At 52.0% G+C, this 27,377-nt stretch overlaps 1 protein-coding gene across 5 annotated transcripts in view; it reads right to left on the bottom strand.

Annotated features, from left to right (window-relative positions):
- BIN3 (bridging integrator 3) overlaps window positions 1–23,832 on the bottom strand; it is a 39,500-nt gene extending 15,668 nt beyond the window's left edge. The window contains exons 1-7 of one of the 5 annotated variants that reach the window (XM_088068260.1): window positions 23,769–23,808; window positions 15,502–15,588; window positions 13,461–13,509; window positions 6,662–6,702; window positions 6,001–6,062; window positions 2,295–2,431; window positions 1,703–1,743 (exon numbers count right to left, since the gene is read on the bottom strand). In XM_088068260.1, coding sequence (XP_087924386.1) covers window positions 1,703–1,743; window positions 2,295–2,431; window positions 6,001–6,028 — 206 coding nt within the window. In that variant the 5' untranslated portion in view covers window positions 6,029–6,062; window positions 6,662–6,702; window positions 13,461–13,509; window positions 15,502–15,588; window positions 23,769–23,808. Of the gene's footprint in view, window positions 1–1,702; window positions 1,744–2,294; window positions 2,432–6,000; window positions 6,063–6,661; window positions 6,703–7,440; window positions 8,770–13,460; window positions 13,510–15,501; window positions 15,589–18,943; window positions 18,964–22,615; window positions 22,637–23,768 lie in introns of those variants that run through there. The other 4 variants (XM_088068261.1, XM_014259609.2, XM_088068262.1 and 1 more) reach the window with 4 other exon arrangements.
- Between the last annotated feature and the right edge of the window lie 3,545 nt (window positions 23,833–27,377).

The raw sequence follows: 27,377 nt of genomic DNA, 5'->3' as shown, positions 1-27,377 counted from the left end.
ACCCCTTTTCACACCTTCCTCTGTCCCAGTTTGCTCCAAACTTGCCTTGGACACTTCCAGAAATGGGGCATCCTCAGGGAAATCCATCCCAGCCCCTCCCAACCCTCCCAGCCAGGAATTCCTTCCCAATATCCCATCCAGCCCTGCCCTGTGGCAGTGGAAGCCATTCCCTGTGTCCTGTCCCTCCAGCCCTTGTCCCAGGTCCCTCTCCAGCCCTCCTGGAGCGCCTCTAGAGCTCTGAGTTCTCCCTGGAGCCTTTTCCTCTCTCACTCCCCACTCTCCCAAATTTGGAGAGGTTTGGCCATGGGAATGTCCTGGCCTGGCCTGGTACCATCGCTTTGGCTTGGAGCAGGTTCCTGTTCCCAAAACTGGAGAGGTTTTGGCCACAGCTCCAGCCCTTGGGGCATCTCCCATGGGCACATGGAAATGGTTTTATTGTCCTGAATTCCCCAGCCCAGGATTTCAAACCCAAGGCAGGTTTGCAGGGAAAGGGACTGTCTTTCATTTCACCAACTAACACAAGCTGAAGGGGAAAAAAAAAACAAAACCAAAAAAACCAACCCAGAATATCTCAGAAACACAAGTTCTTCCAATTTTAACAGAATGCTGGAAGAAAAAGTTAATGTATCTTTCATGAGGACAATCTAGATAATAAGCAACACAATTCCACTGCAAAAGGCTGGGATTTTTTTCCCTTTTTTCTTTCTTTCTTTCTTTCTTTCATTTTTTTTTTCCCTTAAATAAGCAGGAATTTCTGGTCGTGGATAGAGGACCAAGGTAAAACTTGAGTCACCAAACATCCCCCAGACAGGAACATGCTGTAACCTCAGGTGTTAAGTGATCCATGAGATTTTACTTTCAGATTTGGGCAGAAACAACAACTTCAGGGGAAAAAACCCGAAAAAACCAAAACAACCTAAACCACGACAACCCCTCTGTGTGTCAAACCTTAACTGAAATTGTTATTCAGCAATTTGCAACACTTACTGTCATATTAAAGTGATTTCATTTTATTTTTGCTCGCTGGCTCTGTTCCTGTAACAAAACAGCAAATCTCTGGATTTAAGGGGATATTTGGGAGAGAACTGGAATTATCCTGAAAGGTTTGGGGGTACAGCCTGTGACCCTGGAAAAAGTGGAAATTTTGCAGGCCAGATGTGACAAAACTGTGAGATTTGTGTGTTTTCCCCCCATTTCCGACTTCTCCGTCTACGAAGGCTCTGCAACCTGTACTCCTCCTTTGCATGGGAATATTATTTATAAACATGCAGGAACTTTCGCTTTCTCCCTTTTTATTTTGGAAAATTTCCAAATGAAAGAAACCTTTGCTCAACCAGCCAATTTCTGACCCCCTTGGATGATCTTCAGGTGGTTTTCTTCCTTTGCTGGAGCGAAGAGTTGGTAAAAACCAACACACAAACAGAGAGAAAGTTGAATTATTCATCCTTTGGGGTCACTTCCAGCCCAGGATGCTCCATGATTTTATATCTCAGGAGTTCTTTAAGCTACAGGTGAAGGCAGTAGCGGATCCAAGCGGCCAAAAAGGTTGAAATTATTATTAATTAAGGTACCAAAACCAAGGTGGCCAGCAGGACCAGTGCAGGATTGTCCCTCTGTGGAACGGCTGATTTCCAGCCTCTCTCCAGGATCCACTAAAACTCAGGAGGAGAACAAACCCCAGGAGATGATGGTTGGTACTCACTTTTTCAAAGGCTCTATGACTGTCTTTTGGATCTGATTCACCTGTAGAAAGCAAAACAGGGAGGATTACATGTCAGGATTGTTGGAAAATCCCATTTGCACAAGGATGGGTTTGTACGGAGCCCACCACGGCATGGGGAGGGATTCTGAGCACAACCACAATGTCCTTTAACCAAACGAGAGGGAATTTCTCCCATGGGAGCTGAAATCCCAGCCAGAAGACTGAGATAAGGGAAACTCGTGTGGGAAAAGTCTTGGAGATGATGACGATAAAAAGGAAAAGAGGTGAGACACAAGGATTCTGGACAAGGCAGGGAGTGACAGGACATAGGGAATGGCTTCCCACTGCCAGAGTGCAGGGATAGATGGGATTTTGGGAAGAAATCCTTCCCTGTGAGGGTTGTGAGGGGCTAGGATGGAATTCCCAGAGAAGCTGTGGCTGCTCCATCCCTGGACATGTCCAAGGCCCAGCTGGAGCACCCTGGGACAGTGGGAGGTGCCCCTGCCCACGGCAGGGGATAGAATCCCTCCCAACCCCAACCATTCCATGACTCCATGATCCTCCCAGCATTTTCCATCCAAACCCAATCCACCTTCTCCTGGTTGAAGGAGTCCATCCTCTTCATGGCCGTGTCGAAGGCCGTGACCATCTCGAGGAACGAGGGCTCCTGCTCACACAGGGGGTTGGACAGCAGGTCCGAGGAGATCTTCACAGCAGACTTGGACATGGCTGATGGGAAAGAAACCAGAGAGGGTCACATTTCCCACCACCAGGCACCTCCACAGGGGAAAAATCAGGGAGCTGAACCAGCCAGGAGGGGGGTTCAGCACAAACTTCCAGGGAGATACTCACTGGTGGCTGAGAGAAAAGCAAGGAAAACGCACCAATTCATTCATGTAAACATCCAGAGAAGTGTTTTTATGTAAGTTAATCTGAACCACTCCAATGTGAGGCTTGTGATGCTGCCAGAAATAATCCCAGACTAACAAAAGCACTGTTCTCTTAAAAAAACCCCAGAGATGAGGGTTTTTATACAACTTCTCTCGACAGACTATTAAGTGTCACTCCCAGCCTCACTACAGCTCTTCCACGACAAGAAAAATCACAGTCCATTAAGTCTTTCAAATGGCTTTACAAAAAAAAAACATGTATTTGAAGTGGATTTAGTGGGAAAGGACCAGGCTAACAGGGCTGGGAGATGAGGTTTCTCTTTCCCTCCCCAAACACAAAGAGCAGGGACACAAGTTAAGCATTTTCCCCTCAATAAGCCTAAATTTGTGCCTGTGGACAAAGAGCTGGGGGGACACTACAGTCCCTACAGGCCCTGGGAGTGCCACCAAGAAATCCAGAAGCTCCAGGTCATGCTCTGACTGAGCATTGCGCTTGTTTTCCATCACATCCCTCTTTACCCAAACACTTGGTCTGCAAAGGGAAAATTCAATGACAGAACCACTACACAAATGAGCAAGAAATTAGGGAAGGTACAGAATGGAAAAAAAGACTAATAAAAAGCAAAGCATAAATATAAACAGGGATAAAATAGATTAAAAAAAAAGCAGGGGTACTAAAAAAAAAAATGTTCTTTTTCCTCAGTGCTGGAAGTTATTCCAGTTGGAGATCACAAAGCCAGATGCTTGAGCCGTGCTATGGAGGAGCTTTGGGAAGACTCTCTCAGATATTAAAAGTTAAAATCATCTGAATAATGGGGCTTAAGATCATAAATCAAGGGGTTAAACATTCTGATTTAAAGGTTACACACAATTATAACGGCGAGAGCTCAGAAGCTGCAGAGCCGGGGAGCTCAATGCAGAATGAGCCTCTCACTCCGGAATAACAAAGCTACCGTATCCATCTATTATCCAAACATTAAGGCTTTAGGCATTTAAACCTTTAAACAGATGGGATATAATCCGTATGTGTGACCACATCTGAGGAGGGATTTGTGCCAGAACAGGACGGAGTTAAGAATGGCAGAACTCTTTCAGCTGGAAAAGAAATGAAGTCTTCCTTCACAGGAAAGGATTGGAAGGGAACTGGAGGGAGGGAGTGGCAGGGTCACGCTGGGAGGTTGGGAATTGGGGAGGGGGGTTTGGGCATGTCCAGGGGAAATCTGGGTCAGGAATTTCCTCTGCATCACTGACATCACCTGCAGAGAGCTGAAAAAAGTGGAGTCTGAGAGTTCCAGGGCAGGGAGGAGAAGGAGAAGGAGAAGGAGAAGGAGAAGGAGAAGGAGAAGGAGAAGGAGAAGGAGAAGGAGAAGGAGAAGGAGAAGGAGAAGGAGAAGGAGAAGGAGAAGGAGAAGGAGAAGGAGAAGGAGAAGGAGAAGGAGAAGGAGAAGGAGAAGGAGAAGGAGAAGGAGAAGGAGAAGGAGAAGGAGAAGGAGAAGGAGAAGGAGAAGAAGGAGGAGAAGGAGAAGAAGGAGGAGGAGGAGGAGGAGGAGGAGGAGGAGGAGGAGGAGGAGGAGGAGGAGGAGGAGGAGAAGAGATTGCCTGTCCCTTAGGGTGGCCTTCAGGAGGGTCTGCACTGCTCCAGTTAAAGAACATCCTCCTGCTCCTTTATCTCCTATTCTGTTTGGAAAGAGGGTGGGGAAGGGGGTGAGTGATCTCCAGCCACGGGACAGGGAGTGCTGCTAACACCCCATTCCCTGTTTGCTGGCAGGGCACTGGAAGAGCCTTGCTGGGATATTTCTGTGCACAGGAATCACTCTCGTTCTGAGCTGAGCTCTTTGGGAAGAAGGTGGAGACTCAAGCCACCAGTCCCACTTTGCCAGGGAGCGTTTGCAGGCAGTGAAGAACCAACCCCCTGAGCCTGGAGGAATGAGACAGGAGGAAAATCCTCATCGGATTTGGGGTCTGGATGTTGGGGATGGGCACTGCCAGGTGAGAAGACCCATCCTCAGGGACTGATCTGATCCACCTCCTTTTCCTTCAGCCCTCCCTCAGCAGTACCTCTCCCTCCACTCATCATTTCAAGCCTTTAAATGAGAAATCAGATCTTCCTGGCTCTGGCCAAGGCTCATTTGTGACTCTGCCATGTAACAGAACGGAAAAAGAAAGTCCTCCCACAGCTCCTCTGGGACTTGAAATGCTCCATATAAACAACACCCACTGCAAGGGAGGGGAGGGGAATCCTTAACAAGGAAAAACTTACCAAGGATCCCTGACAATGACCAGAGTCCTCAGAAAGGGCAGTTTTCACCCTGGAAGAGTCCTGGGTGTCTGATGCTTTTCCCTCTCCTCTCCTTGTGCTGGGAAGGATGGGAGATCACAGCAAGAGCCCGGATCTGTGTTTGTGTCAGGCAATATCCACACACACACACAGGTGAGAGAGCCTGGATGGTGGAAAGCCCTGAATTTGCTTCCTTCCCACCGCCCTGCCCTGCTGTGACCCCGATCCCACGGGATGAGTGCTGGCCCAGTGCAGCCCACACCTGTTTGTGCTGGTGCCTCTGCCTTGGCTCTGGAGCTGTGGGGGCCAAGCAGGGACTGCTCCAAACCCACACGCTGGGAAAAACCATCTGGGTTTGGAACAGCTCTTTGCTGTGGGTTCCTGCCCTGCTCAGTAACCAGGATCCAACAAATCCAGCTCCCAGTTCCCCTGTGCTGGATCCCTCTCTGGGCACAGCAGATTTCGAGCAGAGGGATGTGAAGGGAGCTGGGACAAGGGACAGGACATCTGCAAGGGCAGATGTCACCCCAAACATGCAGGCAGAGCTGTTTATTGTTTCCTCCATCGCCCACTGCCACGAGGGGAAGCTAAAACAAGCAGCCACCGAGGGAATAAGCCAGGATATTCCCAAAAGAGAGCTGCCAGGTCAGCATTTCCCACGGGAAACACGGACAGCCATATCCAGCTGTGCCCTGCAGACCCCCCAGACCCATCCCACCTCCCTGGGGCTCCAGAGAGGGAGGTGAAGGACGTGAAAGGAGGACTGCAGGAGGTGAAAAAGCACAATAGGCTCAGCTGGAGCTGCTCCTGCTGGATAATCTGAGACCTGGGATAACGACTCCTGGTTGTTTTTTTTCAGTGGCAGAAACTGAGGCAAAGAAAAGAAAGGGACATGTCCAAGGCCATAGAGCTCAGGAGATGGGCTGAGCCTGCAGCACTCTCTGTGTTCCCTGGGCTGAGCTGCTGCTCGCAGCCCTCTCGCAGATGGCCTTGTAACTAAGCAAACTGAGTGGGACTGAGCTCTGGATTTGTTTTCCAGACTTGTCACACATTACTCATGTGATCTCGAGAAAAGTCACTTCATCTCTCTGTGGCCAAGTTCACAGTCTATGTATCCTCCAGTCACTTACCCAAATCTGCATCTGTGCTTTTCTTCATATCCTTCTGAAGTTTTTTGGTCTGATCTTCCAATCTGAAAGATGGGAGAAAGAAGGCAAAGTCGGAATCTTGGAAAGAAAGAAACCCGAGTGTATCATACGTGCAACAAATCATTTACGGGCTGAATATGCTGGCTTCTGGTGGGAGTTAAAAATATCCAGGCAAGGCTTGATGAAGTTCAGTGCAGCTCAACCCTTTCGGGTTGTTTTCAGATGGTTTTTAACCTTCTCAAGTTGGTGATCTCTTATTCATAGTTCGCATATTTCCTGAAAGTTCTCACACTTAGCACAAATGGTAAAGCCAAATGCTTCCAGATGATCCGTGTCAGCTCCTGTGACACAGGCAGGATGGCAAAGCCTCTCCTGGTCCTCTGAGGTGCTGGGCTCTTTGAGGACCTGTTTTCTGGCAATTTTACACTTCCTTTTTAAAGCTGCCAGAAGCTGCAACGCCACTGCAAATACTTCTGAGGACACCTTTGAACACTCAGAGAAACCCTGAAGAATTGGAAACTACAGGGCAGCGAGGGATTTGCTCACTGGGAAGAGCATCCCTGGCTAAAATCCCCTGGGAAGATGCAATGAGAGGAGGGAAGCACGCGGCCAGTCCTGTCTGACCGGTGTGGTTGATACTCACTGCTGCAGCTTCCCATATTCCCTTTCAAAGTCTCTCTCCACCTGTGGAAAGAAGAGATGGAAATCAGCTCCAAGGGACTGCAGGGCAGCCTGGAGTGTGCAGCGAAAGCTGTCCCTGGGAAACACCGAGCTGAGCCCAGCACAAGCTGCAGCTCTCATGGGAGTTTATGCCTCAGAAGTAAAGGAAATCTTGGGGGTTTGGAGCTCCAGAGTCTCTTGGAGCCAGCACCAAACATGTCAGCTCGAGCCAAGGACGTGCTCCAGCACATGGACTGGGAGCTGATGGGATAAATGGGAATGCTGTAAAAGCAGGGAGGTCGCAGCCTGACATGGCTCAGTGCTGGGGGATGAGCCCGTGTTCTCTCCCAAAAACTGAGGGGAGCTGCTTCTCCTCCAGCCCCGTCAAGGACCCTGAGGTGGGTTTGGCTGTTTCCTCCTTCTTCATCCTCAACAGGACGGTGAAATTCCCCCCTAACTACCAGTGAACCCTCCCATCTCTGCATTATTCTCCCCTCCATACACTCCTAACCCCTACAGCAGCTCCCTCCCATGAAACTCTTGGGCTGGAGCACAATCCCAGTGGACTGTGACACCTCCAAAAGGGAGGGGAAGCCTGTGCTCTGAGCTCAGAGCTCCAGCCCAGCCTTCTCCCGACGCTACCTCAGTGCCTGCTCCCTCCTACTTGCTAGCTGGCAGCAAACCTCCAGTGATAGGAGATATTTTAAGGAACTTTCTTTCCATGCTGACTGTTTTAACACACTTAAAACATTCATTCCACACCTCGTCAACCAGAGAAGCAAATGGATTTCAATTGACCAGCCAAGAGTAAATCCGTGCGCGTTTGTTGTCATGGGATCAGCGCTGGGTTCAGTTGTGTTGTCAAGCTCCCGTGCTATTAAGGAAATGCGGAGTGCTGGGAGCAGCCAGGACTAGAAGGATCCAAAGGTTTGTTCCAATTCTTCCTGCTGGCCCCGGGATTTCAGTCCCGGCCTTGATGTGGCACCACGACGTTTAATGGGGACATTCGCTTTTCAAGCAGAATTGCTGTTAAAAGCTTGGGGGTTAAAGATGGAGCTCGGTTTTCTTAAAATCTCCTTTTTTAAACATCTTTTTGGGCTGCACTTGAACTCCACCAGCCTGATCCGAGGGCAGGCAGTGACCAGCCACATTCCAGCCCCATCCCAGCGCCCAGCTGTCCGCACCATCCGCTCCCACCATCCGGGGGATGCGAGCTGGGCTCTCTTTCCCCCACCCCTCTGCTCCAAAAAACCCTCCCCGGAGCTCCAGCTCCCTTTTCGTGCGGCTAAAATTGGGTGCTGGAGAGAACAGACACGGAGCAGTGTGGGGGCAGCTCACACGACTTGTGCCTGGCGTTCGGGGAGCCGCAGAAATCCGCGGCAGCTGGCGCCCTGCAGGTCAGGTAACCGGCACATAGTAAAACTCACCCTCCATCCCCGTGCCTGTTCCGGCTGCTAAAATATCCAGGGAGAGTATTGCACTCTATTTATAGGCCTTAGGTGTGAATTGTTTTGGTTGCAAACCACACAGGGTCGGGCACGACTCAAAAATATGCCCCCCTTTAAAGGCTGGGGGTGTCATTCCCATGTCGTTCCCTCTCCGTGTTTAGGAGGATCTGCTCAGCAACCGATTCCTCCAAAAGCTGGAGGGTTTGGCTGTGGAATACCTGCAAATATTCAGGGTTTCTGTCCCTTTTTTGCTGTCAGATTTGCCTGTTTCTGTGCAATAAGCAAAAGGCATCGTTGCTTAATGGATACGGAGCAGCTTCAAGGGCCTGAAGGGGCTCCAGGAGAGCTGGAGAGGGATTTGGACAAAGGATGGAAGGACAGGACACAGGGAATGGCTTCCCACTGCCAGAGGGCAGGGATGGATGGGATATTGGGAAGAAATTCCTGGCTGGAATTCCCAGAGGAGCCCCTGGATCCCTGGCAGTGCCCAAGGCCAGGCTGGAGAACCCTGGGACAGTGGGGGCTGTCCCTGCACATGGCAGGGGGTGGAACAAGAAGAGTTTAAAGCTCCTTTCCCACCCAAACCATTCTGAGATTTTAGAATTCATTCCACAAAGGCAAAACCTCCCTACCCTGTGACCCTCTGGGTGCTGTGAACCCCCCAAACCTCCCGGGATCCCCCAAAAGCCCCATCCCAGTGCCAGAGCAGGATCCACACGGGATCAAGGTGACTCCACACAGAGACACTTCAGCTGCCCAGCCTGACTCACATCCCCAGCCCCATCTCAGAGACAGCTGCCCAAGGATTGCTCTTATTTTTCACGCCCACAGAAAGCAACTGGCTCCCAGTCCCCACAGTCTGCGAGCTCACGGAGCCTCCCAGCCATGGCTGGAGTCCGGATATCCCACAGAAACAGCTCTGAGGAGCTCTGGAGAGGGAAAAGCTGCTCTCACGTGCTCCCACCCGGCAGAGTCACAGGCAAAGCCCTGCAAGGAGGACAAGATGAGAACATTTTGCAAAGCACACAGTAATTCCCACTCCCAGTAGCTATCCATGGTCACATGCAGCCGACAGAGGCTGTGGAGAGGATTATCACGTTAAGAGTAACAAGAACAAGAAGTACAGGCAAGAAAATTACAATATCCTGAAGGGAAGTTTCCATATTATTAAAATAATCCCACTGCTCCACAGTCTCTTTCTGAAAACTCCAAATCAAATCGTGCTTTCTGCATTGAACCTTTTTTTTTTTTCTTCCAGGCACAGGGGCTGGGTAATGCAAAAATCGCTCGTCTCGGGGTTTTTATTTAAATCTACATCAAGAGCGACGAGCTCTCGAAAGCTTTGAAATAAAACCGCGTTCTCTCTTTCACCCAGTTCTTTTTTTGTTGTTTGCAAACACTGGGCCTCCCACCTGTGATCAGATCCCTCCTGCTTGAAGGGCACCACCGTGGTTATGAGGCAATGGAGCAAGACTGGAGCCAACACTACAAAGAGATGGAAATAAGGGACTGTGAGGAACCTTCCTATCCCCCTGGGGTTCATGTTTTTTCCTGGAGGAGGAAGATGAGCCGATTTCTGCATCTTCCACTGGTCTCAGCCTCTAAGTAGATCTTGGGAAGAAGAGGGAAGTGTGTGCTTCCTTCTCCCTCTTCTCCAAAAAAAAAAAGAAACCCATAGAATTAGGCCATGAATTCTGTTCTAAGATGGAATTTCTGCTGAGCTTTTGCCATCCCATCAAGAATCTCAAGGTAAGTCCCATGGGTGAATATTCTGAGCCAGAGCTGCAGCGTGCAGGTGGATCTGGGATGTCACAGGCCCCACCCAGCAAGACCTCCACATCCCCATCCTGCAAGAAAGCTTCTCAAAAAAGTGGCTAAGGGGAAAAGGAGGCACCTCCCAACTGCAGAGACCAGTTTGGCCAGAAAAGATTGAAAGAAGAGAGTGAAAACAAGCAAAATTATTTAACTGGCATCACTTGAATTCACGCCACCATTCCCGTGACATTTACTCCATTTTTTTGGGATTTCCAGTTGGCTGGGGCAGCCCAATGGAAAGGTGCTGACGGCCACAGCTGCAGTGGAATCCTGCTGCTCACGGAGCTCCTCCGTCCGACATCCCTGGGGAAGGCAGAGCTGCTGGGATGAGTCAAGGAAGGGAGGTTTGGCAGCTCAGGTCTCCACTCCCTGCCAAGCTGACTCAGGCCAGCGAGGAGGAGGAGGAGGGTGAGTGGTCTGAGTCAGCCCAGGCCAGAGCAGGGCTGAGAGAAGCAAGGAGGGAGACGGGATAAAACCTCGCTCACCCCATCCCGAGCGCCCCGCGGGGATGCAGGGCCGGCTCTGCTCCCTGGCTCCCTGCCTGCTCGGATCATCCCAATCCCGGTGAAGGGCAGGGAACAACCTCGGGGGGACACAGGTGAACTTCAGCTGGAGCTGCAGGAGAGCAGGGGAGACGAGACAGCTCCGATGGCAGCGCCAGCCTCTGCTGGGAGCGGAGCTGTCCCGAGGGAGGGAAGAACATCTCTGCCATAAGAGGCTTCATGGCTGAGCAATAACCATGGAGAGATATAATTCTAACAGGTTTAACTCCTATCACTGGGCATTAGTTTAATTGGGCTGTGGGCCCGTGGCCCTGCTGACAGCAGGTCCTCTCCAAGCATTAGATCCTCCCACCCGGCTCCCAGAGCCCGGTGACAGCTGCTCTTTTCAGGGAAGAGGAGGGGAGAGATTATGCTGTCTGGAATTGGATTTGCCCAGGTTAAGGTGGAAACAAAGCACAGCCATGTCTGGGGAGGGGGAGATCACCTCAGTTCACCAGCTGATATTTTCTACTAGGGTTTCCTTCTCCCTCAAGAGCTAAACTGTGGCTGACACCGTGCCCTTCTCCAAAGGATCACAAGCGAGTGGGCACAAGGAGTCATGACTAATTCCTCGGCAGCCCAGGCAAATTGCTTTTCAGGACTACTCCCGGCCTAGATCTGACACCAGCCCCAGCATTGAGACAACAAAAAAGCCTCTCTGCTTGCTGAGCCTCTCAGCAAAGCCACCCCCCTCTCCTGACTCCAGTCCCAGGCCTCATGGAGAGCCAAAGAAGTTACATCCTAAAAAATGCTGTTTTTTCTTTTTTTTTTAATCCTTCCCCCTCACCATCCTCTTTTGTGGTCTGGTCTCTGTGAGTGGGAGATCCTCTACCACAACCACTTCCCTTCCGATGGGCTTGGGATGCAGCCCTGGAGATGCCACACCTTCCCACTTCCTGCAGTGGGCTCCAGAGCCCAACATCTGGAATATCCCGGCCCTTGGCTGCTGCTGCTGATCCCCAACGCCTGCACAGATGGAGCATCTCAGCCTGCAACTGGGAGGTAAATCTGGGGGCCTGCAGCTCAAAGCAGCCTCATCCCTTCCACACCACGGCATGGAATGCCTGATCCCGGGGGATATCCGTGGTTTCCTGCTGTTTGTTCTGCTTTGAAGAGCTGCACTCTACACTTGGTGCAAAGTTCCAAGGTTTTGGGGCTTCCTGTTTTCTGCTTTCCCTCTATCTGGTGCCTGGAGAGCAACACCACCACCATCATCATCATCATCACCATCACCATCATTATCATCATCCCAGGGCAAGTGGAAGCCTCTTAGAAATCAGTTTCCAACTTCGTTGACACAAAATCTTGTTCCTGGGGAGCTGAGGAAGGAAGGAAGGAAAAGGCCTGGAAAGGCTCTGGGTGCTGAATGAACCTCTGCCTGATGGATATTCTGAGCTGTTCTATTTAATACACACACATGTATATATAAGCAAAGGCTGCCAACTGCTTCAGAACAGCACATTCCAGCAGCTCCGGGGAAGGGAAGATCTCAAAGGTGCCACCGCTCATCTGCAGGGAGCCTGAGCTCAGGGATGGCTGATTTTAGGGAAGAAAAACCTCTCCAACAGCAGACGCGGCAGGAGGGGAGGGAAACGGCAGGGAAATCTAATATATTCAACTGGGATGTGAGAGTGGGTGGGGTGGAGATGCCCAGCAGAGCTGGCCAAGACACCCAGAGCTGCAGAGCAGTTCTTTCTTGCCCCAGCCTGGAAGGACATCAGTGTTGGGAACACTGGGAAAGGCAAAATGTTGTGGAGCAAGGAATGTGAGGGCTCCTGACATGAGCTGGGAGAGGTGTGAAGAGCTGAGGCTGGGCTGCCTCACCTGAGGGATCACAGGCAGAAGCTCCTTCCTGGTGGATCGCCAGCCCCTGGAAAAGGGCAGCTGAAAACACGGAGAAACCACAGAGGAATTTTACCAGTCCTCGTCTTCATCGCTTGCCTGCCTGAAATTCTGTACTGACAGTTTGGAGCTGTTACAGAAAATTGCTGCTCCACGGCAGCAGACAACCACCAAATCCTTTAAAATAAAACATGACAATCAAGCCTTGAAAGGAGTGGTGGGATTAGCCCTTTGCCTCCAGGGAAAATGTCATGTCCCAAGGAGAAACTGCCCCACAAACGCGGGTGCCCACGCATCCTGCGGAATTAGCTGAGTGTCCCGGAGAGGAAGGATCAGGGATGTCAGTCTGTGCAGGGGATTAGGTCACCAACACCGTTAGAGGGACCAGCTCTGCCCCACGCTGCCTCTCAGGGCACCCTTTTTAGAGCAGGTGTCCAGGTGAGTTTTCAGGGCCAGCTCCTGGGAGGTTCCACAGCTTTTTTTTGGGTTTTTTTGGCATGGGACAAATGCAAAGCCAAGCTGCTTAAGAAGGGAAAATACCACAGCCAGCTGCAAGCAGCAGCACTTGGGGTAGGAGCCTCAAATCCACGGGAATACAAAATGCTTTTTTAATTTGCTTTTAAAGCAAATGCTGTGCAGCACAAATTAATTCACGCCCGAGCACTAAGCATCTCAGCTTATAAGCCTTTCTTTGGAAACAGTTATATTCAGCGATCTGAACCACTCCTCCTCCTCCATCTGCTCCGAAAGGATGAACAAACAAGCCATTGCTGAAAGAAGGAAGGAAGGAAGGAAGGAAGCAAACCCGTTCAGCCATCTCCGAGGAAAACTGTGCCAGACCAAGAGAGCTCTTTTCCCCCACCCCACACACACACACACACACACCCCTCCCAAAAAAAAAATAAAAAATTAAAATTTTTGATTTCAACAGATCCCAAACCAAAATATTCTCCCTGGATGGGGCTCCCCCTCGCTCCTCGCATGAGGAGCCGAGTGCTGGTCACACGCGGCAACAGGTTCTGCTGCTCCAGCTCCCTCCCACACGCTGCAAAATGGGACGAGTCAAAGTGCCGGCTTGACTCATCAGCCACATGATCCAAGGCTGGAGCTAAAAAGGGGGAACTGGTTTACTCACTGTCTTGGGTACAATCTGTTTCTTGGGCTGCCCGATCTTGAACGGGATCCTGGAAGAGAGAGGAGAAGGGAATGTGTGAGTGGTGACAATGCTGGGCCTGGTGCTGCGGGTGGGTTTGGGGGCAGCAGGGGTTGTCCCAGGGTGGCAGCCCCTCATTCCAGGCACTGTGCACCTCCCGGAGAGCGAGAGGGTGGGAGAGATTGTGGGGAGGCTTCTCAGCATTCCACAACTTCCTCCTGAGGGGCAGCTCCGATCTCTGCTCTGTGACAGTGACAGGACCCAGGGACCGGCCAGAGCAAGCACTGGGACAGCTCCCCAGGGAATGGGCACGGCCAGAGGCTGCCAGAGTTCCAGGAGCCTGTGGACAACACTCCCAGGGATTTTGGGGTGCCTGTGCAGGGCCTGGAGCTGGACTGGATGGTCCTTGTGGGTCCCTTTGATTCTCCAAAGTGCCACCCCTGAGGTCAGCCCCACACATCCTCTCTCCACCCCAAATCAACACAAGGATGCTCCACGAGCAGCTGAAGAACCCACTCTGTTTAAAACCAAACCTGCTGGGGAGGATAAAATAATAAAAAAAAAACAACACCAAACAAGGCCTGTAAATATTTGGAAAGAGGATATTAAAAAAAGTAACAACCCGGTGTCTGGAGCTGTGAGCTGCTTCAAAGGATTCCTCTGCTGCAACAGCTGGAGGAGCAGCTCACCTGCCAGCACAGCCTTCATTCTTAAAATCCCTAATTCCCAGGAAAATCTGGGTTACCTGAATGTGAAGAGTACTCTAAATAAATTACACAACATATGTAAGGGTGGCTGGGTCAGCTGAGAGCAGCCACACAGGCAGCCTGAAAATAATTGGATTTCTTTCACCTATCGTATAATGAAAATCCAGGAATTCCACTGCTGTTGTCAATGGATTTAATTAAGTTAAAGAGGTGCTGCTTGGTTAAAGCATCTCAGCTAAAATGTCCCAATGTTTTCTGGGTTGTGATGCTTTAAATAAATGGAAAAAATTGAGGTCATAATGACATTAAAGTGGTTTTTGCCAGAGATGTTTCACCTACAGCTCAGCTTCATCCCATTCCATCCCATCCCAAATCTGCACCAGGAGCTTCTGGGAAAGCATCTGAGTCCCCTTCTGAGAATTTGGACTGGACCAGCTCAAATTCTCCTGCTGCTACATGAAACTTGAGATAAAAACATGGATTTTGGGACTGCTGCCTCCCAGTCTGGCTTTTCCCACTGCTGGTTTTCCATTTGCTTCCCACCAGCTCCAATTCCAAGTCCCCAGCACTGCTGGACCCCAGGAAATATTTATATCCCTGTAACCTGCTGTAGAATCCAACTGTGTGCAACAGGAGAAAGAGTTTGCAATGGAACAACAGGCAGGATGAAGCAAAAAACCCGGATTATCCAAACTCCAAACCTTGCTCTTCCCACTTTTCCCGCTGTTTTCAAACCAACACTGTAATTACCCACTGGGAATAATCCAGGGCTGTACCCCCTGTGACCCTCCCTGAACAGCTCTGGAGCCAACCTGAGTCACCAGGTTTAAATTTAAATTTTTTTTTTAAGGAGAACTTCCTGTTTATGGTTCTCCACCGGGACCAGTGTAATTTTGGGTTTAACCCTTTCCAGCTCCTGTGGCAGTGTGAATCACCCTTCTTTTATAAACAAACACCACTCTGCTGTATAATTTCCCTGTCAATAACTGGGGGTGTGGTGCCTTACAGGAAGAAAACAAAAATATATGGATTTTTTTTTTTCCCTTTGTGTTTTCCTCCATGGGTCAAATATAAACCAAAAATGAGGCACCTCCCGCCTACCATCTGCAGCCAGGTGCTGTCACTTGATGTTTTTGGAAGTGATGGCATCAGCTTGGTGGTGAAAGGATAAAAAAAAGTGAGGATTCTACTCAGGGGAGTGTTATCCCAGTTAAAACCAGTTTGCCACTCTCTGGCAGGGTGGGAACAAGCAGGGAGCTGGAGCCAGGCTGGTTACTAGTGGGAAAGGATAATTAAAAAGGTGATTAAAGCATTACCTGCGCACAACCTGCCCCCCTGGGGAGGTACAGAGAGCATCCCAAAGTGACGCTGTCCACAGGAAAAATGGTTAAATCCAGGGAGTTCTGGCAACAAGAGGGAGGTGGGGTAGGAAAAGCCATTAAAAGCTTTGGTTTGGCATCAGAACTGGGAAGGGAAGGCAGAGGGAGCACAGGGGGGTCCTGTCCCATCCCATTCCCCTTCCTCACCCCACAAGGGTTGCAAGGAACCCCAAAAATCCTTTTTTTTTTTCCCAGAAACAAAGGGATGTCAGTGGAGCGCTGCAAATCCCCTGTGAAGCAGTAAATATCTCTATCAGCATCGTGATGCCACTTGGTAATTATGTCTGTCTCAGTAAAACCTCTAAAAAATAACCCTGTGCAAGTCAGGTCTGTTCCTCAATAATTGGGTTTTTTTTTGTTCTATTTTACAATTTTACATAATTTTCCTGGTTTCTAAATCACTGCCTTTTAATATGATTCTCTGGGAGGGTGGGGGGGGGGAAGAAGATGGATGAGCAGGAAAGAAAGAAGGAAGAAAAAAAAAAAAAGATGAAAGGTATGGATTTTATTGGAGCTTTTAAACCAAATGGATTCACCCCACGCCTCAAAACTGCTGCTGGCACCAAATTTTCGTCCCTTTGGGAGTTGTGCCCCTGCCTGCAAAATTGGGGGGGAAAAAGTGCAGCTGCCACAGCAACATCACAACCATTTGCTTCAAAATTAAGAGTTTTTTGGTTTTTTTCTGGTTATAAAATGATGGGGATAACAGAAATAAACTGGGGGGGGGAGGTGGATCCGTATCCATCACTGCCATGAATTCCCAGCGTGGCACAGGTATCACTGGTACCTTCAAAACTGAGCCAAATAAACACCAAAGAAAAACCAGAATCGGTGCTTTTTCTTTTTTTTTTTTCCTTTTTCTGATGTCTCGTTTCTGCTGAGCGAGAGAAAGCTGGGGTTGTGTTTGGGGTGTGAAATCCCTTGAAATCCCGTTCCTGAAGAGCCGAGTGCGCTGAGTCACAGCCGGAGCCGTTCCCACCCCGCGGGACTGGGGGAGCATCCCGGCCCCTCGGAGCCCCCTCCCCGCGAGGGCACCTGGAGTTTGGGAAAGCAGCAGGGTTCAGTGGGGAGAGAGGAGGGTGAAGCACTGCAGGGAGAGGGTGGGAAGAGCTTAAAGTAAGGAAAAAAGTGTGGGTGGAGAGAATCCTGCGAGCTCTACTCGGGGATGCTCAGGAACCCCAGGGAGGGGAAGGTGGGAGAAGCTGTGGCTGATTTTCTCTGAAGTTTCCCCAGCAATCTCATCTATTTACTTGGCTTTTCCATGTGCAAACGCAGGGCCACACATCACCAAAGCAGTTAATTCTCCTCTGGATGCACAGGAGAGTTGGAAACAAACCTCCCAGGCAGGGGGGGATACAGCTCGATGAGGTCTGCAGGGAGCTGCTGCTTAAAACATGGAGCTCCCCCTCCCACTCCCCGCCAGTCCCCTGGAACGGAGGCATGCGGGAATTGCCAGCAGGAATCACTCAATCCTTGCTAAATTAGGGAAGAAATGTCCTTTCCTAGGGTGGACATCAAACCTTAGCATCACCCCTGGCTGTGGGGAGCTGGGATGGAGTTCAGAGCACACCCAGAGGATAAATTCCCTGTGGGATGAGATCCTTTTTCCCAGCTCATTCCAGCTGAACACGGCTTTGCCGCCCCTAATCAGGCCCCAGAAGACCCTTGGCAGAGAAACAAGGAATAAACACCAAATATTTTCACCCACAGCTGGTAAAATGCTGCCCCTGGGGATGCTGAGCTGCCAGGCAGGGATCGGGAAGGAAGGGAAGAAGGATGGACAGACAGATGGACAAGCAGGGACAGGGACAGCAGAGGCCGGGGCAGTCTGGATGTTAATTAATTTGGGAAAAGTCACACTGAACCTCTGAATTCAATATTCCTGCTCCAGGTGGGCACAAGTGGCACTCGCAGGGGACCCGCAGGTCCCACTTTGGTATGAACTGGTGGCCAAAACTGGTTTTTACTGGTACTACTGCCAGACCACTGACTAAAGCCATGTTTTGTGGGAAGTGCCCGCTTCCCGTGGAAAGTTTCAGGGATTTTTTTTTTTCCTTTCTCTCTCTCTCTCATTGAAACCCCAAGCGCCAGCATAGCCTGGATCCCCGCCAGAGCTTCTCACTCTTTGAATTTCCACCAAAAATCTCAATTCCTTCACCGGAAAGAAACCTCTCTGTGCCTGCAGGCAGGAGGATGACACCCAGCCTCCCGCGCTGCCAGGCTGACCCCGACCCTCTGAGCCTGGTTTTCCCAAGGATTTTGGCATGTGGGATGATGAGGGATTCTACAAACCCACCCCTTTACATCTGATCCTCTGTGCAGGCAAAAATTGGCCTAAAGCTACCACAGAAATTGGGTCCCTCCCTGAGCCTTTCCCTTTGGAAGCTCCTGGGTTGGGAATGGATTCAGCTCAAGGTGTAGCTGCATCCAGAAAAGCTGCCTGGTGGTGGGATCAGCTGCTATTCCAGAGGGATCAAAGCGTTCCTGCAAACCCCAACAGGAAGGTCGGGAGCACTCAAGGAAGGATGTGAACTTTCACTTTCCCACTCTGCTACAGAGTGAACTCAGTTGAGCTTCTCCTCCCTCTCTGCTTGGGTAAAGCTTCCCTGAGGGATGGAGGTGTCAGGGAAGGACTTTTCCATGACAGGGGAAAGCCAGGAAGTTCAAAGGAAGCTGAGAGGCCTTTGCTGCGCAGCATTTCCGAGCCTCATCCCAGCCTGCACAAGGAGAGGGAATACTGCACACCAAAATCTTGGAAACCTGGGCATCCCTTGGGCTCCCTAAAAACACCCAAAGGTGCAAAATCCCCGGCCAGGAGAGGATCCCAGGTGAGCCAGGCAGGAGGGCAGGCTCAGGTTAGGCACGAATCTCGCGGATGCCTCCTCGCTGTGCTCCCGGCGTGTCCATGGAAACCGCAGGCACCGTCCCACCCCACTCCCCCCCTCCCAGGAACTCATGGCAACCGCTCCAAACACAGCGCAGAGGCAAAAAAAAAGGAAAAAAATAAGGAAAAAAAAAAAAAAAAAGAAAAAAAATGTATTCCAACGGATCACAAACAGCTTCTGTCGAGGGAGACTCTGCGCCAAATCCCCGTTTGGGTGCTCTCCTCGTGGAGATGAGAGAGGAGGTCACGGGGTGAGGATGGGAGGGATGTGGGGATGGGATCCCTCGGGAATGAACACACCCATCCCGCAGCTGAGCGCTCCCACCTGGATTTCAACCCCATCCCTGGAAATTTGGAGGCTTTAAGCCACGTAGGAATGTCAGGGTGAGTCGCTGCAGCGGGGGAGAAGGGAAAGAGAGGTGTAAAAAGAGGAAAAAAAAGAGGTGTAAACATCGATTTTCTGGATTTTAGGTCAGGCCAGGGAAAACAAGGCACCTTCCTGAAGTTTGGCAGCGAAGGGATGAGCTCCTGGGAGCGGGGCCCTCTGCATCCTGCACGGAGCCAGGCGCGGTGTCAGTGCTAAGCAAATCAAAAATAATGTCAGAATCCTCTCTCCCACCCATTCCAAGAGGAGCATGAAAAAAATAATGATATTTTACTCACCCATCAAAAGAAAATTACTCACGCCAGGCGCGTGGGCGAGCAGAATTTTGCAGGGCTGTTTTAGGCCCTGACTATGCTACAAAAATATCCATTTTAAGCACGGTTGTGAAACACGGTTGTGGCTCAACCAGAGCACTGGGTTGGAGCTACCTGGACAAAACAGGTGGAAAAATGAACAATTATGGAATAACCACTCGGAGGCCTGTGATGGTGACAGGGGAGGTGCTGCTCCACCCTGGGAGATGCTCAGCTGGCGCTCCAGTTTCACCACGATAAAAACTTTGGGATGTGCAAAGCAGCTGGCGCAGGAGCTCCAGGTGACAGGGAGGTGTTTGGGAGCCTCGCTCACTGCTCTGGTATCCACTTGCTTCATCCCAGTTAATTTTATCCTGTGCTCATCTCCCGATCCCAGTATCACTGAAACCTGCACAGATGAGGGAGCATTGCCATTGGCCATGTTGGGCTCCAAAAAACATCAATATTGATTCAGAGGGGAGAAAACAGTGCCTGGGGCTGGGTTTGCAGCCACCTGCCCAGCCCAGCCACGGCTCCACACCATGGAAAATACCGGGAATAAACAACACCGGGAATAACCAAAACACCGGGGATAACCAACAACCTGTGCAAATCCATAACGGGGAAAACACTGGGAATAACCAACAATCTGTGCAAATCCATAACATGGAAAACACTGGGAATAACCAACAATCTGTGCAAATCCATAACGGGGAAAACACTGGGAATAACCAACAACCTGTGCAAATCCATAACGGGGAAAACACTGGGAATAACCAACACCAGGAATAACCCACACTAGGAATAACCAACAACCTGTGCTAATCCATAACATGGAAAACACTGGGAATAACCAACCCCACTCTGAGGCTGTGCAAACCCACCCAGCCTTCAATCCGCTGGGAGAGGTGGCTCCTCCTCACCTCCATCCTCAAATATTCCAGAAGTCACTCTCAGCCACTCTGATGGAGTCGAACATTGTACAACCACCCGTTCCCACTCTGCCTTCCCATGGATGCCAGAGTCCACTCGGAGAGCTCCGTGCCACAAGGCAATATGGTCCCCCAGCCCTGCCCTGAGCACCACGAGCTTCGCATTCCCCGTAAACATTTGCTTCCCTTATTTTCTCCTCCCAGTAAATACCAGCTGTTGCAGCGGTGCTGGGAGGCAGCGCTCCGAGATGGAGCTAGCACGCTGCTGAAAATCCCCTTTTCCCTGTGGGAATTCTTCTGGTGGGGGGGGGTGTGGGAAACTGGAGCAGGGGATTTTTGGGAATCTGGTTATGAGGTTTGGTTTGATGCGGTTTCAAGAACTTTAAAAAAACACGTTATAAAGTCAAAAATTAGGCACTTGGGGCACTAAGGGGATGACACAGTGAAATCCAGCACTCCACTCCCTTTATTTTTAGAAGAAATTATGGTCAAGGGAATCACTGGATTGCACATGAGGAAGAGGAGGATGAGGATGCTCCAAGAGATCCCAATCCAAAGCCTAAAGGAAGCCAGGGAGCTTGGCTGAGATTCTGAAAACATCCCAGCTGTCCATGCAAGGCTGCGTCCCAAAATGAGCCTATTCCTGCTTCAAATAAAGCTCAGCCTAGAAAGGCAGAGCTGCCTCAGTGCCTGGCTGTGGGAATTGGGAATTTGGGGATTTAATCCAGGCTCTGTCACCAGCAGGAGCCCACTGGAACAGTTTTCCTGTGTCTGTACAAGGGTCATCATTGTGTTCCTGGGAGTGATCCCTGTGTCCCTGGGAGCATTCCCAGACCTCATGCAGCACAAAGAGCTCACAAGGAGCGAGGGATGGCCCAGGATTAACCCCGCACAACTCAACAAATCATCAACCTGCCAACTTAAATCTCTGGGGATTTCCCTTAGAAAAAAAATTAAGGATGCGAGTGCCCAGGAGCCCAAATGGTGGCAATTTGTGCCACTTTCCAGCTCTGCAAGACAAAGCTGAGGACAAAGCTCCATCCTCTTCCTCAGCCAAGCGCTGGAAAAAGAAGGAACAATCCAGGACTAGCAGTGCCCAATGCCAGAGAGACGCACATGGAAGCTGAGAGAAATCCCTGCTTCCTGTTATAAATACATATCATATTATTAGCTTTTTGTAATTATTATATTATAATGAATGTTATATGTATAAGGTTAGAAAATTTTGTTGTATTAATATAGTTTTCTTTATTTCTGTTATTGATGAAACTTAGAAATAGTGGTATAATACATATATATGTTAGGCTATAACATTATATTAAAGTATAAACTACTTTTTGTTTATATAACCCAGAGACTAAAAAAGATAGTCGGAGACCCCCCTGCATCCTAAGATTATCTTGTTCAGATGAAGACAAGCAGTCCTCCAAGCCCTCCAAAGGAAAAATTTATGGCACCCGTTATAGAAAGACATAAAACTAGCGGCGCTAAGAAGACTGATTTATTGGGAAGGGGGCAAGGAAAAACTAAACAGAGGAACATCAAAAATCCTAAGAAGAATGTCTGAATATGTATGAGAATTTATGGATATGTAATAGGGTTCTGTTTTTAAGGGACAATCCTTTGTTAGTAAGGTGTGCTCTCTTGGTTGAATGCAGAGACACCCGGTTGTGTCTGTATACTTTATTTTTATCTCCTAATTGTCTATTAAACTTTTAAATTCTATAAAAAATACGTGAACCTCATTTTTCACACTTCCCAAAGCAGCCAGGACTGGAACAAATCTCTGCTGCTCTGGAGCGATGGCAGAGCAGCAGCAGCGGGGCCGGACGTGCCTCACCGTGACATTTCAGCAGTGGGGCACGACCCCGACGTGTGTCAGCGCCACTGTGGACGTCACACCGGGCCCTGACCCCCCGCCCCTGTGAATGGCCCAATTCATCCCAGGAGGGCAGCTCCGGGAAGGACTGGCCGGGAGGGTGCACGGTCCAGAGCCGGACTGAGGGCGATTGTGCGGCTGCCACGGCGCTGGAACCCCGCGAGCTCCGAGCCCCTCGTGCGTCAGCGCGGCCGCCGCGCCCCAGAGGATGACGCGGCCAGAGAAGAAAGAGGAGACTCAGAATTCCCTGGAGTCCCCAGTTCCCCCCGCTCGCCAGGCAAAGACCTCAGATTCCTCCCCAGAAAGAGGTGAAAACACCCGATCTCCCAGAGAAAGGTCTCCCAGAAAAAGTCACGTGTATTGTGGTGACAAGTGACAGTCTCCGAGCCTGGATGGACACTGAGAAGTGCAAGTGGATGTGTGGATACCCTGCACCCAAATTATTCTTCATCAAACACATGAAGAGATTATTTATTCTTTACATTTTGAGTCTGAAACTCTTCCTGGACCAGAGAGTCCCTTCCCTCAGATTCCCTGGGAAAAAAGGGGCTCCAAGTCCTCCAAGTTAGCCCGTACTGTCCATAACTGTTGCTTTTCTGAGATGAGCAAAGCAAAACCAAAGTGATTCCAGTGGACAAATGTGTATTTTTAGCCCAAATTCCCAATTTTAATCAGTACCTGTGTGTGCCTGATTACGTTCTTGCAGTACATTTCCAAACCATAACTTCCACAGCTCTCAACCCAAAAAATTTTCCATTGTCACTATGGAACTCAACCTTCCAGGCAAGGAAAAGCCTTTTTATGTCTTGATCCATCCCATCCTTTGCCTCTCACAACAGCACTGGATCTTCAGGTCTACCCAGGATGAGAAATCACACACGGCAATGCAGATTAATTTCTAATATTATTAATTTCTAACACAATTCAATTAAATAAGCACCAAAGGAACCAGTGTGTCCAAACTGAGCCCTCATCAGTTTGTTTCAAACACATGGGAATTCTTTCCTCTTTTTGAAATGAAAAAGCTTTACTTTTATGGAGTTGAAGGTGGTTTTACAGCATTTCAGAGCCAATGGGGACTCTCCATGTACCTGCAGCAGCACCTGGGCAGGGGGCAGAGAGGAGGGGGAGGGTGGGAAGGGGTCAGGGGGTGCTGTGAGGGGCACAGGTGAGGAGTGTGAGGGGTGCACACCTGTGTGGGTGACTACAGAGACAGCAGGGACAAACCCAGCCAGGATTGGGACAAACCCGGCCAGGACTGGGACAAACCCGGCCAGGACTGGGACAAACCCGGCCAGGACTAGGACAGCACTGGGGACCCCACCAGGACCAGTCCCAGGGTCTCCACCAGGACAAGCCATGCCAGCACCAGGGTCCTCTCCAGGCCAGTACCAGACCCAGCACTGAGACCACCCCTGGCCAGCACTGGGGACCCTACCGGGGACAGCACCGGGACAAACCTGGCCAGCCCTGGCTCCACTCCAGGGCCAGCACCGGGACCCACTCGGGGCCAGCACCGGGACAAACCAGGCCAGCACTGCGAACCCCAGCGGGGCCGCACCCAGGGCCAGCACCGGGACAAGCCCCGGCAGCACCGGCTCCGCTCCAGAGCCTTCCACCGGGGCTCCCACCGGGCCAAGGCCGCCCAGCACCGGGGCCCGCTCCGGGCCCATCCCCGGCGCCTCCTCAACCGCAGTGTCCAAGCTGAGGAGCCGGGACCGGCCGGGCCGGTGCCAGCGGCTCTGGTTCCCCAACCTCCCTCCGCTCCCAGTGCCGGTTCCTCCACCCTGTCCCGGTGCTCCCGGCGCCCCGGGGGTCCCCCCGCACTCACCAGCTCATGTTCCCCCTCCGCCCCGCGCCGCTCCCGGAAGTGCCGCCGCTTCTGGCCCCGCCCCTTCCGGGAGCGCTCACACCCCCCTGGGCCCGCGCGCAGTAGTGACGCCACGCGGGGGGCGTGACGTCACATGGCGGGAGGAGCGTGACGTCACGGGCAAGGCGCGCGGGGAAAAGAGCCTGAAATTCGTCCGATTTCCGTGAAAATCTGGAAATGGGGAGGGAGGGAGTGGAGTTAAACTGCTGGGAGCTGTGGAGAGTCCCCGGGGTGGGCAAGGAGAAGGAATTGCCTGGATCACCCCTGGAATGGGCAAGGAGAAGGAATTGCCTGGATCACCCCTGGGATGGGCAAGGAGAAGGAATTGCCTGGATCACCCCTGGAATGGGCAAGGAGAAGGAATTGCGTGGATCACCCCTGGAATGGGCAAGGAGAAGGAATTGCCTGGATCACCCCTGGGATGGGCAAGGAGAAGGAATTGCCTGGATCACCCCTGGAATGGGCAAGGAGAAGGAATTGCCTGGATCACCCCTGGGATGGGCAAGGAGAAGGAATTGCCTGGGTCATCCGTGGCGTGGGTGAGGGCACGGGGAGGGAATGCCCAGGAACATCCCAAAAGTGGGTGAGGGCAGGAGCATGGAGTGCCCAGGAGCACCCTGGAGCGGGTGGCACAGGGAGGGGATGCTCAGGAGCATCCCTGGGGTGGGCAAGGGGAAGGAATTGCCTGGGAGCATCCTGAGCTGGATGAGGGCATGGAGAGGGGATGCCCAGCGTTAGTCCCTGGGGTGGGTGAGGGCACAAGGAAGGGATTCCCAGGAGCATCCTAGGATGGCCGTGGGCAGGGGTTCCCCAGGGACACTCTGGAGTGGGCCAGAGCAGTGGGAGCAGCAGGACTGCCCCAGTCAGGGAAATCCAAGGCATATGCGTCACCTTTGGAAGAGCAGGAACATGCAATTTTGGGGAGAAATCCCCCAAATCCACCTTGAGGAGGCTGGACGGGGGCGAGAGGGACAGCAAAGTCATTTTGGTGACCAAAACCCCACCTTGTCCTCAGCACTGACCTATCAGCCACCACCATCTGTGACCCTGGGATGCAGCAGAGCCCCCCCAAGATTTGGGTGCCCTTGGAGCCCCTGTTATCAGCCCAGGGTGACATCCTGGGGGTGGGAACAGGCTTGGTGCCACCGGGCTGGTGCCACCAGCCACATGCCAGCGCACGGGGCGGAGGCTCGGGCCGAGCGTCAGGGGTGGCTTTATCAATTAGCAGGTGGAGGTAAACAGCGTGGTAATTACAGCCAGGGAGGATGATGCTAAACTGGGAAGGTGTTACCGACACCGCTGAGGACAGGGATTAGCCCAAAAGGAGCAGGGGGGGCAGATCCGAGGCGAGGGACACCAGTGGGGAGGATGGCAACCCCCACCAGTTGTCCCATTTTGTGCTGGGATGGGTGGAAAGGGGAGGTTGCAAGGTGGCCTGAGGGAAAGGGATCGATTTTGGGGTGCTGGGGGGTGTCAGAGCAAACTCCAAGGGGAGGCAGCCAGGAGGGTCCCTCGCATCCCCATCCAGGTACAGGCAGGGTGAGGAGAAAGAGGAAGGCTGGGACCAGGAAGGTTTTGCCGGCTGCTGCTGCTGCTCCTGGCCCTGGCCCCACTGTGATGCCCCTCACTGTCACCTTGGGGTGCAGCAGGTGGGACAAGACAGAGCTGGGATGAGCCTGGATCTGCCATCCTGACGGCCACAGGACTCAGGGAGCATCTTCCTTGGAGACTCTGCTGTTTGTCCCCCTGTCCTGGGCACGTGCCAGGAGGATGAGTCCAGCCCCTTCCTCCAGAACGCTCATCCAGGGGTGGGGATGGATCCACACAGTCCCACGGGGTGGGAGATGAGGGTCAGGCCATCCAGAACCATCCAGGCCTTCTGTGGATGATGTCTCCTGCCAGGCAGTGCCAGAAGCTGAGCCAGAGGCGAGAAGATCAGGGAGGGATCCCATCAACATCTGTACTCCAGCTGCAAACCAGGAGCTTCTGGCTGTGGATCCTCATCGCTCCCGAGCCTAGGCACGGGGTCTCAGCTCTTGGTGCTCCTCCTGAGCAGCAAATCCCATCCCGTGGAGAGCTCTTGGATCCAACCACATCCTGCAAAACCCTGAAGACCCTCAGCAGGGAGGAGCGAGGTGTTGGTGGCCTCCTCAGGACCCCGGTGCTCCCGTTGAGGAGGGAAAAGCTGCAAGTTCTGTGGAGCTGGTACGTGACTGGAAGCCCTTCCCTCCTCCCCAGAACACAGATAGCCCAGAACGGGCATGGAAAGTGCCGTGTTTCCGTAGCAACCAACATTTTTCGTGCAAGGTGCTGCACGCACTCCCCGCGCTTTGCCACCCAAGGGTGCTCCTCACCTTCCTGCTCCGCACCAGGGAGGTCCTGCCCAGCACGGTGCCCGGGCCCGGCTGGCAGAGCAGGTCCCCAGGGCTTGGTGGGATCCTTCCCTCCTCCTCCTCCTCGCCCGTAGAAGGAGCCCAAAGCTTTGGTGCAACCTTGGGTGGCTCCTCACTGGGGGAGCTCCTCTGCTGTGCAATTCCCAGGATCTCCAGCGTTTTCCAGCACAAGCCACCAGTTGAAATGGGCACCTCCAGCACCTCCAGCACCACCACAGCACCCTCAGGTGATGTTGGGGGCCACGGTGGCTCTCCCTGTGGGTGGTGGCTCCGGTCCCTGCCCACCTGAGCCACACACGGGGTCACTGTGGGGGCTCCCAAACCACTCTGCAGCCCCTCATGGCTGCAGGACCTCTGAAGCAGAGGGAAGGACAATCCCGGCTCATCCCAATCCAGCCTCGCATGGCCACCAAGCACTCAACCACCGGGAATCCACGCAGAGACACCGGGGCCCGGCCAGCGCCGCACCCATGGGCTCCAAAGCCAAGTCCTCAATAGCACGAGATGCCATCCCTGGCTGAGCCAGCTGTGCTCTGAGTCACCGTCAGCCCCTGGATTTTCCCCAAACTAAAGCCTTCCCAACAAACTGGAATGGGCAGAGCTGCCCTGGAATGGCCGGAGCAGCTTCTCCAGGCCCAGCTGCAGATCCAAATCAAAAATCAGGAAATCTGACAACATTGCCAAGGCTTTCACAGCCCGGGAACACCAGGAAAGACCACGGTGCCAATGGCAGCCACCGGCAGTGCCAGCAAGGCCTCAGGAAAGAGGACTTTTGTGGGATACTCAACCGGTCACGCTCCACCCCAGCAGAGCTGGACCCGCGCGGACCGAGGGACCCCCAGAGCCCTGCTCTGGGATCTTCCAGCACAATCCCAGCTCCGGGAGCCTCAGTCCTCCATCCCCATCCCTGGAGAAGGATCCAACCACCACACGCCACCGCTCCAAACATCCAAGCGCCTCCAAAACTTCTCCCACTCATTCCTCGTGCCCGTGTGAGCGCCAGTGCAGAAACCCAGCAGGTTATTTTTATCCTGAGTGATCCAGGCTGGGAAAAAAAAAATCCCCCGTGGGCACCGCCCCGAGACGATTTGGCGGGCGAAGGGCGCAGGGGCATTACCGGCTGAAGCGGCGTGATCCTCTTTGGTGGCCCAAAGTTATCCTGGCAGCCGTGGAAGCC

This window comes from Pseudopodoces humilis, chromosome 30 (assembly GCF_049639895.1).
Source record: "Pseudopodoces humilis isolate 2021_Gansu_Grassland_sample_001 chromosome 30, ASM4963989v1, whole genome shotgun sequence".
NCBI classification, from domain to species: Eukaryota; Metazoa; Chordata; class Aves; order Passeriformes; family Paridae; genus Pseudopodoces; species Pseudopodoces humilis.
Note: the sequence above shows the minus strand (reverse complement) of the source record. Positions and strands in the feature narration are given on the sequence as shown.